The sequence below is a fragment of the Jatropha curcas genome, chromosome 10 (assembly GCF_041381405.1).
Source record: "Jatropha curcas cultivar XTBG-Jc1 chromosome 10, XTBG_Jcur_1.0, whole genome shotgun sequence".
In the NCBI taxonomy this organism is placed as follows: domain Eukaryota; kingdom Viridiplantae; phylum Streptophyta; class Magnoliopsida; order Malpighiales; family Euphorbiaceae; genus Jatropha; species Jatropha curcas.
The window spans coordinates 7,392,860-7,406,168 of record NC_143160.1 but is presented as its reverse complement, the minus strand read 5'-3'; the positions used below and the strand labels follow the sequence as shown (position 1 = coordinate 7,406,168).

Genomic DNA, 13,309 nt, shown 5'->3' with positions numbered 1-13,309 from the left:
TTGAGATAAAAATGTCAGTTTTTCAGATCAACCCTCCTAGAGAAAAATAAATTAGGTCGAGGTTTAAGAAAAAAATATTAAAAAAAGTTTACGTGTCAAGGCGTGACATTCCTGTAAATGGGATTCAGAAACCAGTAGAGGGAGGTTGAAACGAGAGAGATGGAGTTAGAAAAGACGAGAAACCATTTGTTTGACGTGGCATCATATTACTGGTTTAGTCCAGGGATTATGGGGTCTGCCTAGCCAGCCATAGTAAGATAAGTCTGCCAAACTCAATCTAAAAGACAAGATTCTGAAAAGAAATAAACAAATCATAAAAATTTTGACTAAACCCGACCCAATTTAACTGTAGACTGTCTGAAATCATGCCAGGAGAACAATATTAATTTGATAAATAGAAATCAAATTACGTACAAAACAAGTTTGTATATCTGTCCTTTGAGTCACTAAAGAGTTGTTTTCTCTCTGACATGTATTGATAAGAATGCTAGCAATGCAAGAATGCATTATTATTAGCTTCTTATATATTAGCAAAAAAACCATCTTTTCTTCTCCAAATCCAAACCCATCTGCAAATAGTAAAAAATGAAGCTTGACAAGAAGAAATTCAAGAAAACAAGACTAACCCAAGAAACCAAAAATCAAGAATCACCATTATTACCCAAAACAGAAAGAGAAATTCAAGAATTCAATGGAGCTTCTTTTCTTGGTGCAGTGTTTAATCTTTCAACAACTATTATTGGTGCTGGGATTATGGCATTGCCTGCTACGATGAAAGTTTTAGGACTTGGGCTTGGAACTGGGATGATATTGTTAGTTGCAGTTCTAACAGAACGTTCTATAGAGATTCTGTTGAGGTACAGTAAGGCTGGGAAAGTGGATTCTTATGGTGGGGTAATGGGAGATGCATTTGGGAATGGTGGAAAGAGACTGCTTCAGGTTTTTGTGTCGCTTAACAATCTTGGAATCCTCATTGTCTACATGATTATAATTGGTATATATAATATAGTTTATCTTTTTTCTATAGGCTTGATAAGAAAAAGTTTTGAGCTTTGCTATTTTTTTTTTCTCAATTCCATGAAACTTTACAATTTATCAATTCAGCTTTTTTTTTTTTTTTTTAAATTGTATTAACTATTTAAGAGCCCTTCAAATTAAAATTATTTAAAAGTTATATGGTTTAAATAATTAAATATTTGGATTTATACGTTGAGTATAAAATTATAAAAAAATATAATGTGTTATAATTATTTGAAATCACTATATATCCAACTTCTTTTGTAGAAGAAGATAGATAGCTCATTAAAATTAATTGATAGCTCAACAACAGCTCAACAAACTTACTTCACTATATATCCAACTAGACCTTGATGGGACTCCATTAGACCTTTTTTTTCATTATCAAAAAAATAAATTTTCTAAGATTTGAATTCTAAGTTCTCTCCTAAATATAAAATAACCCCTATCCCTTTATTGGCTCCTTTTATTGCAAAATAACTGAGAAATTAGTACTAAACAAACTATCAGATAGTAATATATTTGTTTTCTTCTAAATAGAAGTTCATGTGATTTTTCTAATACAATTCAAATTTGATCAACTCATCAATCCATCATAAAATTGATTTAATTTTTTTTTTTTTTTTTTTTTTTTTTTTTGCTAACAGCGATCCACAAATTCTTTCCCATTTCTAATGTTCAATACTTTTTATTAATTTCAATTTTGATATATGAAAAGGTGACGTATTATCTGGAACATCTTCAAGTGGAGTTCATCATGCTGGTTTATTGGAAGAATGGTTTGGAGACCAATGGTGGAATGGCCGTACTTTTGTTGTTCTTTTTGTGACTCTTGCTATTTTTGCTCCATTGGCAAGTTTCAAGAGAATAGGTCTATATAAACCCATGTTTATTTATAATTTTTATTTTCAATAATTAGATTTCAAGATTTTGACCTCACAATACTGGCTTGGTAACTGATTCATCTTAATTTGCACTTGCAGATTCATTGAGATACACATCTGTCTTAGCAATTGCACTTGCAGTTGTTTTCCTTGTTATTACAGCTGCAATCACAGTGTTCAAATTGGTAAATGGAAGTGTTTCCATGCCTAGATTGCTTCCTAATGTTTCTGATATCACATCATTCTGGAATCTCTTCACTGTTGTGCCAGTTCTTGTGACAGCTTTTATCTGTCATTTCAATGGTAAGTAATCTTCAAATCTTCTCAAGGGTTTTTTCTATTAGGACCTGTCATTTGGGATCACTGAACCAAACAGGTTCTTAGTCCAGTTCTTGTCTGCTTGAAGAATCATTTGTCCAATAAACTCAAGAACAGTAAATAACCTTATTTTCTGCAGTTCAAACAATTCAAAATGAGCTTCAAGACTCTGCTATGATACAGCCAGTTGTATGGACTTCATTAGCTCTATGCTCTACTGTCTATATAATGACAAGCGTCTTTGGATTTCTACTATTTGGAAACTCAACTCTAGATGATGTTTTAGCCAATTTTGACACCAACCTTGGAGTCCCTTACAGCTATATACTCAGCGATATCATTCGCATAAGCTATGCTCTTCATCTTATGCTTGTTTTTCCGATCGTCTTTTACCCACTGCGGATGAATTTGGATGGCCTTCTTTTCCCCTCAGCTAGGCCTTTGGTTTCAGATAACTGGAGATTTACATTACTTAGCATGGCAGTAATTTCTCTCATCTTCTTGGGTGCAAATTTTATTCCAAACATCTGGATTGCTTTCCAGTTCACTGGAGCAACTTCTGCAGTTTGTATTGGATTTATCTTCCCAGCTGCTATTGCCCTGAGGTGAGTAAAGTTTCGATCTTTAAACCAGAATTTCTAATGCTGCATTATCTTAATCATTTGTTCACTCAGTATTTCAAATTTCTGATCCTTTCAGGGATTCCCATTTGGTAGCTACAAAGAAAGATAAGGTTATGTCGGGGCTCATGATTTTCCTTGCTCTGTTCTCAAGTTTGATAGCTATTTATAGCGATGCCTATGCCCTGCTCAGAACGAATGCCTCCCCAAGCGAATGATTTTGCTCAAGCTTTTGATTAAGATTAGAAGAAACGCTTAGAAACCTCCTGTGCTCATATATATAGATTACCTTGTAATGTCTTTGTCCACAAGAATTACTGTTTCTGCTAGAAATTGATATGGTGCAATATACTTATTTGTTTGTCTCAGCGCAAATTAATAACTGATATGATGTTTTGGCCTGAGAAAAATGTAGGAGTTCAGGGCTACAACAAATAAGTAGTACAGTCAGAAGCTTGAGAATGATGAGAGCCTCTATTATTCATTCTTAGTATGCATTATACAGCTTTCTTTGAACTATAGAAAGTTGTCTGAAGTAATCAAAAAATACGGTAAAACAATTAGTAAAGAGTAGCAAAATACCACAAAAACACATGCTCGTCAATTTCTATGTTACTTTCCTTAAAATCAACTTTATTTTCAGCAACCTATTTCGATATGCTACTGGCAACATCTCAGAAGAGGCACAAGCACAGTGAGGCTCCACAGCTTTCACTGATCTTTGAATTTCATCAATATGATGTTCCGTTCCTCTACTGCTTGAGCTTCAATTTCCTTTGTACAAAGCCGGATTGAATGAAACAACTTGTTTGTTACCACTATCAGGGCTTCTTTCATGTTGTACTGTATGATGCGCCACCTTAGTCCTTCATTTATTTTCACAAAAGCGGACCCACTGCTGAAAGGGAAGCAGAGTCCCGAGGGAAGTATAATGGGATATCTCTGGCCAAAGGTTATATGCATTTTCTTTTGACATATGTACAGAAATAGTTGTTGGACACCCATTGTATGCACTTCTTGGGTCTCTTCTTTAGCCATTCTCCCTCAGTTAACAATGGGTTCAGTAACTGTGCATCTGACAAATGCATGCACATGGATGAACGAATACAACTATCATCAACTTTCAACTGAATGACAGAGGTATAAAGAACAATTTCGAAACAGTCAAGACCAGTATTGCTATGACTAATTGAAGAAATAGGGAGAATCCAAAACATCTCTGAGATCAAAGTCTCCTCGCTCCGGTAAGGGAGGAAATTTCAACTTAGGAAATGTCTTTTGAAAGCCCTCCAACAACTGGGTACAAACAAAGGCAATGCAATGAACTTAATAAGTAGTAATACCATAACATAGCATGGGAAACATTCACTCTCAAGAATCAATTTCACTTGATATTTACAGTAAAGATTCCAACGAGTGAAAAAGACAAAAGATAGCACTGTTTGGATAAAGAATCATAAAATGAAATTGATTATAATAAATATTTTTCCATGTAAGACCATGTGGATTTATTAGGCAATGCCTTTCTACCCCCCCCCCCCCTCTTTCTCTCTTTCCAATTCATTTTCCTCAAGGGATAGAACATTCAAGTCTCATTATCATAATGGGAAAAGTAAAACCCTTAAACCCATTTCATATGGGGAATAATATCTTAAGAAGCTAGTAGTTATAGAACATTTTCATAATGGGATAGAACATTCAAGTTTCATTATCATAATGGGAAAAGTAAAACCCTTAAACCCATTTCGTATGGGGAATAATATCTTAAGAAGCATAGTAGTTATAGAACATTCTATAGGCAGAGATACTTTACATTTTCTAATATTGGCGCCTCGTACAATTCAACAAACTTTTGTCGAAGTATCCTGTTCATTTCATCAACATCACATGCATGTGTCCAGTAAGAATCATGGACTCCTGAAGATTGACATCAGGATAGAATAATAAGATTTCCACAGAAGTATATATCACTGAGTTGAAGTGAAAACCACTTGGATAGAACAAACCTGCAAAGTTCAAACCTGCTTGTTTGCAGGCAAGAGCAGTCATCATCATGTGAGAGCCATCAAGAGAGTGAACAAAATTCGGTGGAAAAGCTGTTCTTTGCCTCTTAACCATCACCTACAAATCACGAAAACAATATAATCAGAGTTAAGAGAATGTAACATGAATATGTTCCATTGCTTCTGAAACATGAAGGGAACTGGTCTCAAGAGACCTACTATTTATTGGCTTTACTACGGACTTAGTTATGAAAAAAGTAGAATGGAAATAAAGGATTCATATAGCTGACCTCAATAAGTTTAGCATAAAGTCTTATTTATTCTTACTGTTGCTTATGAATTTTCATTTCTTTGTTTTACTCTTCAAGGTTTATCTATAAGCAAAAACACATGTATACAAACAGAAGGTTGGGGGGAGTGTGGAAGAGAGAGACACTATAATCATTCAGTAACCTAGGTGCATGCAGTGCAATAATTGGAAAAAAGAAAAAGTAGTTGTGAAAAGGTCTATGAAAATTGCCTTGTCCGTTTCCCTTTGTAATGCCAGCGTCTGCAGAGATGTCTTGATCTGCAAATTATTCCCAACAAAAAAGTCTTTAAAGACAAACTTAAAATTTGTTTGGTTTTTTTCCAATTTTTTTTAGTTATTGTATAATTGTATGTGCATTTGTGTGTGTGTGTGTGTGTGTGTACACTTATATTTTTTCCCAACTTACAAGATGCCTCCCCAACTGTTTATAAGGTTGTACAACAGGAAGTCCAAGAGGAGTGGTCCATCGCACAGGTTGATTCTCTGAAGCTATTACCTGTTTATGTTCCAAGTAGTTGTCAGCCACTGCAGAATAGCTCTTAAAAATGCAGAGGAACAGAGTAAAAACGGCTAATTTCTCCCAAAATTCACATTTTCATAGAAGTATTAAACTCAAGTACTAAAGATACACCTGAAATATGATCAGCAAGCAAAAGGCTAAAAAGCAAAAACAGCATAAGTGGTCGACCACAAATTAATTGAGCTGAAACTATAATAGAAGGATTAAATAGGATGGAATGGAAAATGGTTCATATAACCAAATTTAAATACTTTGGTAATAAGCTTTAGTTGAGCGAAGCAATTAAAATGAGTATGCTTATTCCAAAAGAATCTCCTGTCCATCTGTTCAGCAGCACGAGGCTTTAAAAGCTGCTAGTATATGGTTTTGCAACACACAATAAGATTTGATCATGATCATGAATGTATTTCACCAGCTCCATGAGCTAATATAGAAATGGCATGCACCTTTGCACATTCACCAAGCCAGGCCATGATACCTCTCGCACCTTCAAACATCTCTTCCAAAGCCGTCAAGGTAATCTGCCATTTAGCAAACAATTAGTAAAATCTTTTATTAAGGGCACACACCTCACTTCAGGTAAAGTGCTTACTTTTGCTGCATAGCTAGCTGCAGCAAATGAAGCCGCATCATTGTCAATGGCACCACGTTCTTTTAGCCTCCTTTTTATTTGGTCACGGGCACCAATATAAGTGACACCATACACTGATGTCATCACTGTCTGCTTCACCAATTTCCTGTCCACCTAAGGTTTCCAAGTCACAAGGATAACTATTAGCAATTTACTATACAATTAATTCACAATCACAACCTCATTGTGTCGGCTCTATTAGCAAAATAAAAGAAACATTGCAAATTTTAGTATTTCAAAAGACACAAGTTCATCTTGAGGATCTCATGAAACATTTAGCACCATTGATGAGCATAAGAAAGCAAGAAACCTGATTGATTAAACGCTTAGCATGCAATGCATTTGGATTAGTTGATGGATCTTTTTCTGCATCACTCTTCATTATATCCAGGACCCTACATCAAAATAACAATTAAATTAGATGATTCAAGAAAATGGCAACTTGAGACATCATAACGCTATCAAACATAAGTTGGTGCTTTTTCCAGAAGGCATCAAAGGATCTGCACAGCAATGTAAAAAACTGTATTTAGACTCCACTTAGAATGGTCGGGTTTTCCGAGTATCTGACTAGACCTGTTTATTTACTACCCGTGATGGATTTGAGTTTAGGGGCTTAAGCACCCACTACCATAACCCATTTAATTCTTAAAAATTTAGTTCTTAGGAAAAAAGACATTTGAATTCATGACCTCTAAGAGATATTAAATTACACATTATTAAGCTACTCTAATAACTTCTTTAATGTTAAGGCCCATAACAAAAATATATTAATTTTTTAATACTAATTATATTTATAATTGATGAAATATTAATATTTTTAAATAGTGATAGAGATATTAATAAATATTTATTATTAAAATCAAGTAATTATGTAATTTCTCAAATATAATAATTTTATTGATTTATATATATAATTTCTTATAAAATAAATAAATAAATAATTGGTTATTAATTTTACGATGACTTATGCAAAATAAGAAATCTTGTCTGTATAAAACATATAATTTAAATTTAAGACCTATAAATAATTCATAAGTACATATATATTAGGACTATATATATATATATATATATATAACAATTTAATTATCATATATGAATCAACTAATTAAACATAAATAATTGAAATAACTATTCTAAATAGTTAACTATTATGTAATTATAGTAACTAATATTAGGAACAAATATAGATAATAAATGTATTATGTTTATATTCTACATTTCTATCTATATGTTATTATAATAATTAGTATTGTAATATATTATAATTTTTAAGTATTCAAATCATCACTATCATTCCAATAGTATTATAGTTATATACTTTCTAATTATAACTAGTAGTATACTCATACCTAATATTATAAATATTAGATATACTAAGTATTATAGTTGTATCTAGTAGTATAATTAGTATTTCCTATTAGTATTATAATTACCCCTATAATACTTAATAGATATTTATGGGTATCGCAAGTGTAATTTTAAACAGGCTTGGGGTAGATTTTGGTATCTAGGACAATTTTTGCAGGCGCTAAACCCATTTGCCATTTTGTTTGAGCAATTTTCTCATACGCAGCTGAATGCTTGTACTCACTGATAGCACGTGTCCTATCATTGCAAATGATCTAAATTTTCATGCTTATCCATTGATATATTGCAGTTAGTACATCTACCAAGTTCTCATTCCCTCATTCAAGAGTGACACACAAATACAACACAAAATATACCTTCACACACAGAGACGCACACATAAAGAGAGATAGCGCGTACCTGGCAGCAATTCCTGAGTAAACGTCAGCAGGTTTTTCTCCGTGAACAAGATTAACTGCAGCGGCTCCCAACTAATAAAAAAGCAACTTGTTAAGAAATATTAAAAAATTACACAAATTTGGAGCACTCTGAAATTTTCATAACGTTCCTTCCAAATGTTCCTTCCAAAATCTTATATCATTCCAACTCAAAGAAAAGGTTACAGATCCTTGTTAATAAATGTTCCTTCCAAAATCTTAAAATCATTTCATATGTATATTTTGCTGAAAAGAAGGAAATAAAATCTTAGTGATTTCAAGTTCAACTAGTTGCAGATTCCAGATCAAACAGCTATAATGCAAACATAAAGTTAAATTTTAATGGCTCATCCTTACTTCATGGCAAACAGAAAGCTTTTTACCTTGTCCCTTCCAAGGGCAGCATAGTGTTGCAAACCATTGCAGGAACCATCCTTGAGAAATAACAAGAAAAGATAAGTATAACTAATTCAATGTGAGAACAACAACACAGCACATGATATCACATATGTCTACACACACACATACACACACACACATATTTATATATACATATATATATACACACACACCAAGTGAATGGTATTATAACCATGTAGAGAAAAAGTACCTGATGGACAGGCACATGTGAAATAGCAGTCTCTGGGGAAGAACTTCTCAATGCTTCTGAGAGACTAATACATGTTGCTAAGCATTGAAAAGGATCCTCTGCGCCCAACCACCAGCGCCTTCCTTCAAGTGGTCGGTCTGCAGAATCAAAAATATCATCCAGATGATTCTCAGTAAACGCTATCCGACCCTCATTGGACAACTTGTCAACACCACCAGCATATACATTCGCCAAATGTATCTTCAGCCAGCATAAGCCAGACTTCCCAAGTGGGCGACCCTCTGCAAACTCTAAAATGCCACGACACAGATCAGAGCCAAGGTGGTTCAAATGTGGATGCATGGGGTAAGCACGACCACGAAAATCAAGATTATGAGGGTAGTAAAAGCCATCCTCATCCTTCATCTTCCGAGCAACCTGCTCCAATTAATAAAAGTTGATCATACTGTTCATAAACGCAATTAATATTATAGCACTAAGCATAACCTAAAAGAGCAGGAACTTACGGCAAGTTTAAGTTCTATATCACACCGCTGTGAATGTCTCTCGCTATTCTCTTTTTTCACACTTCTCACTTTCCACTTCCATTTTCGAATTTCAGCTTCATCTACTGTTTCTGGTTCCTCTGGAAGAGGAACCTATTAAGAAATGGAAACAATAAAAGTAATGTACAATTAGTTCACAATAATACATTAGAAAGATGTAGAGAAATTAGTAAAACTGGGCACAAATAATGCTGAATAAAAACCTAACAAGTGACAGTGCAGAAGAAGGAAATTTAAACTAGTATAGAAGAAAAAGAATTCAGATTATGTAAATGCAACTCACATCTTCGCGATCAACTAAGCCAGCAAGATCGCCCCCATTAGCCCATATTCTATCAACTACTGCAAGTACCTTCTTATTCACTCTCCATTTAGTATTTCCAAGTGTATCCAGGGCCTGATTTGAAAGAAAAAGGAACGGAAACCTATTACAATTAAAACAGCAGATTTACATAGGTTCAATGATAAGCCAATTAAAAGTGCCTAACAATTCTGCAAGATAATTTTTTTGATTATCTTTGATATTTTTGAGAATGCAGAATCTAAAGAAGCATAAAATATTGATCTCAAACCTCAAAAACAGGTTGTAATTGTTGCCGTGGTGTCCTTCTAACAACTTCACGTTGCTGTTTCGCTCCATGAGTTCGCATAACATAGGATGGCAAAAACAAGTATGCACCTTGGTCATACCTAAAAATATTGGTAAATTTACAAATTTGGAGAATTAGCAAACAATATTGGAGATAAATATTTGGTAGCTATCTCAAATAAGATGTGAGCAACACAATTAATTTAAAGCTGTAAGCATATTTACAATATAAAATTTGCACAAGAACTACCGGATGGAAATTGATAGTTAGAACCAATTTGGTCAAAACAAAACTATTTTAATCATAGATAGAAGGGAATACATAAAAGCTTAAAAGGAAAAGCTTGAATCCATTACCCTGTCCAGTTTAAAGGAGGCACCAACATTGGCATATAAGGGATGACCATGTGCCTAGCCTACACAAATAAACAGCAATTACTTTCATCATTGTGCCACAAGAATAGATAGTTAGATAATGCTTTAAATTTTGTTCATCGACGATAGATGCAAAGCCTGTAGTAATGTAATATGAACTGAATCAAGGACAATAATTTTCGACTTACAGATTTCTCAAGGCCGCTATGAACAAGAGGATCACACTCAATAACACCATATCTCCTGCTAGTTTTCCTAGTCCAAAATTCAAAATATTTATATTGCATACAAGAGAGAGAATCATTAAATCAAAAGGCATGTGAATCTTCTCACTGTGAATCTTTCACGATAGTCTTAAGCGTATGCATAAATGCAGGGCGGATATTAGGTAGACCATCTCCAAATTGATCAACTGGAGGTTGTATATATGCTGTTTCAATTAACAATTGAATCAAGCGGCAACCAACCTGGGACATAAAAGAATCAGACTAAATTCCAAACAAAAAATACAACCTCAACTAGGGGTGTAAATGAGTTGAGCCAGCCCGTGAGCTGTTCGAGCTCGGCTCAAATCGAGTTTAAGCCTAATGATGTTTAGCTTCAAAGCTCATCTAGCCTTATCGAGCTTTTATATATACATATGTATATAAACACAATGTTTCTTTTAGGCTTACTCAAGCCTCGAGTCTTAAGCTGAGCTCGAGCTCAAATTTTACCAGTTGAACTCAAGCCTAAAGCCAAGCTAAAGCCGAGCTCAAATTGAGCCAAGCCTAAAAATTTTCAAGCTCGTCGAGTTTCAAGCCAAGCTTCGAGCCTAGCAGGTTTGAGCTCGGCCAGGCTCGTTTACACCCCTAGCTTCAACAAATATTTTATATATGAAAAAAAAAAATCTTAACATGTATCAAAAACCTTAACATGTGCTTCCTGTCCCCAAGGCATTGAATGGTCAAAGACCTTCACTAACCCTCTCACTTGATGAACCTTTTGCTTTTTCATCAGTTCAGTGATTTTTCTCCTCAATTTCTCCTGTTCTTTAGCAAGTTTATGCTCTTCAACGGTCACAGGTTCTGAGTTGCATTCAGATTCCTTGTCTTTTGTGCTCTTCTTTTTTTTCTTTGTCTTCTCCAAGAACCTGTGTATCCTAGCCTAATACAGAAAGGGGATAATTACATATATTAATATATGCTCTCAATATTAAAAAATAAAAAATAACCAACACAAATATTTTGAGTAGTACTGAAAACCCATACAAGCTTGTTCTAGCATAAACTAGCTGCCATTGGCATTGCTAGGCCTAGGTGAATAACGAAGATAAATAGCATTCCCAGAAACTTGACGGAAAAATTATTATATAATTAGGGTACAAACACTAACCATAGCAATATGGCACAGTTCAAAGAGAGAATTTTCAAACAGTCAGAAATTATTTAGGATATGAAACCAGACAAATATTACATTTGGTTGTGAATTTGTCTGGACATAAATTCGATATGAAAGCCAATAAATGAATGTTATGGTCTTATAATAGATAGATAAGCTAAAAAGTGAAAATAATATCACGAAAAAGATCTCCACAAATTACCTTTTATGATTTGGTTTGGTTTCGTAGATAGAAAGAAGACTTTCTAGTGAGATGGAACTCATATGATTTAGTCAGTTCAATCTAGAGGATTACATAGAATAAGGTTAAGAAGCCAATAGTTAGAAGAACACAAGTCAAAACATAATTTTTTGAAAAGGCTTAGTTTGTAGCAAAAAACACTAGAGAAAAGAAAAATGTAATTCATCTTTTCTAACATAAACATCATTGCATCCGAAATTCTCCGTCATGAGATAAAACCCTTGATGGTAGTGTAATAACAGTTGCAGCACAAATTTTATGACATGCTCCAAGATCAAAATTAGCAAGTTCTCTACACCAAGTACTTCAGAATCAATGTTAAAGCACACAAAATTTGTTTCTATATAGTTAACTAAAATCAACTCAACTATAAACAACCAAATAACGAATACTAGATCCAGAATATGAAGTCACTCACCTCTTGCTCAATTGCCTCACCCACTGCACAGGCAGCTTGAACAACCCTAACACTCCCATTACCTCCATTAGTAGTCATCAACAATCCCATCAACTTATGCATAGTAATAACTGCCATCATATCTGCTGGCAATGCATCAAAATACGGCCTATGAGAAGGCTTACCAAGCTTCTCCATACATAATTCTTGCTCTGCTGCAATTGCGTCCCTCAAAGGCTCAAACCAACCTAGAAATAAAGATTTTACATAAGGCAAATTAGGTGCCAGTTTCTGCTCGCACATGTCCTCTAACAATTCCTGATATTCTTTAGCTGCCTCTTCCCATGCCTCAGTCTCCATCTTTACTTGTCTCCTTTTAAGGATAGTATACTTTCCCACACCCATACCTGCTATTGTTTTCTTTTGTTGTGGCCTAAACTGCATCTCCATTTTCTGATGGTGCTTATTGATTTCCTCTATCTGTTCTTGGAGTTCATCGGAACCGGAAAAGTCTGACTCATCTGTTGAAAGAATTGACTGTGCAGCCGCAGTTGCATAGCTCTTGAGGAAAGGAGGAGAAAGACCAAGAGGGTTTCTAAAATTAGTGAAACTTTTGCTTAATTCATCACTTGGAGACGATAATACAAGCATTCGGCTAAAATACAGAGGCGAGTAAGGCGAATTGAAGAATGTTGGGATCTCTAGAGGCCTGATTTTCTCAATAAAGTTAGAGACTTGATAGGGTTTTGTCAGATTTGAAGAAAGTTTCTGCTGCTTAGCAGAAGAAGCTCGTCTGGCAAAGCTTCTCCACATGGTTTTGAATGTATTGACAAGTGATGGAAAAGGGAAATAAGATTTTAGCAGAAGAGAAAAGAAAAGGAGTAAATTACTGGTACAAGCATTAATAAATTTAAAAGATGGAAATTGAAGAGAAACAAGAAGAAGATATTGAAAAGGAGGGATCAGTGTAATATCCAGAGGAGGCTGATGGAAAGAGCAGCCGCCTTTAAACCCTCCTTAAAACCTACAAGGCTGCAAGTAGAAGCGTAGAACTTTTACTCTCCGCATGGACCATGGTC

At 34.5% G+C, this 13,309-nt stretch overlaps 2 protein-coding genes across 2 annotated transcripts; one reads left to right on the top strand and one right to left on the bottom strand.

Moving 5' to 3' along the window:
• The first annotated feature begins 401 nt into the window (after nt 1–401).
• LOC105640696 (amino acid transporter AVT6A) lies at nt 402–3,207 on the top strand. The gene is made up of 5 exons (XM_012225090.4): nt 402–994; nt 1,736–1,888; nt 2,001–2,204; nt 2,359–2,824; nt 2,919–3,207. Exons 1-5 carry the CDS (start codon nt 586–588, stop codon nt 3,055–3,057), a joined length of 1,371 nt encoding a protein of 456 aa, XP_012080480.1. The 5' UTR covers nt 402–585; the 3' UTR covers nt 3,058–3,207.
• Nucleotides 3,208–3,294: 87 nt separating this feature from the next.
• Nucleotides 3,295–13,259, bottom strand: MGP3 (male gametophyte defective 3). Its single transcript, XM_012225091.4, has 19 exons — nt 12,252–13,259; nt 11,122–11,358; nt 10,546–10,679; nt 10,401–10,467; nt 10,195–10,253; nt 9,821–9,938; nt 9,532–9,645; nt 9,210–9,341; nt 8,704–9,120; nt 8,477–8,527; nt 8,077–8,147; nt 6,614–6,698; nt 6,265–6,417; nt 6,119–6,193; nt 5,559–5,648; nt 5,363–5,410; nt 4,846–4,960; nt 4,653–4,756; nt 3,295–4,135 (listed from the first exon to the last, which is right to left on the bottom strand). The coding sequence occupies exons 1-19, from the start codon at nt 13,041–13,043 to the stop codon at nt 4,025–4,027; spliced, it is 2,973 nt and encodes a 990-aa protein (XP_012080481.1). The 5' UTR covers nt 13,044–13,259; the 3' UTR covers nt 3,295–4,024.
• Between the last annotated feature and the right edge of the window lie 50 nt (nt 13,260–13,309).

Excerpts from the sequence above, each read along its gene's own strand:
- LOC105640696 (XM_012225090.4), top strand. The coding sequence starts at position 586 with ATGAAGCTTGACAAGAAGAAATTCAAGAAAACAAGACTAACCCAAGAA. Across the intron at positions 995-1,735 it reads TGTCTACATGATTATAATTG|GTGACGTATTATCTGGAACA; the intron begins GTATATATAATA and ends ATATATGAAAAG. Across the intron at positions 2,205-2,358 it reads TTTTATCTGTCATTTCAATG|TTCAAACAATTCAAAATGAG; the intron begins GTAAGTAATCTT and ends TATTTTCTGCAG.
- MGP3 (XM_012225091.4), bottom strand. The coding sequence starts at position 13,043 with ATGTGGAGAAGCTTTGCCAGACGAGCTTCTTCTGCTAAGCAGCAGAAA. Across the intron at positions 6,418-6,613 it reads CTAAGCGTTTAATCAATCAG|GTGGACAGGAAATTGGTGAA; the intron begins GTTTCTTGCTTT and ends TGGAAACCTTAG. Across the intron at positions 6,194-6,264 it reads CAGCTAGCTATGCAGCAAAA|ATTACCTTGACGGCTTTGGA; the intron begins GTAAGCACTTTA and ends GCTAAATGGCAG.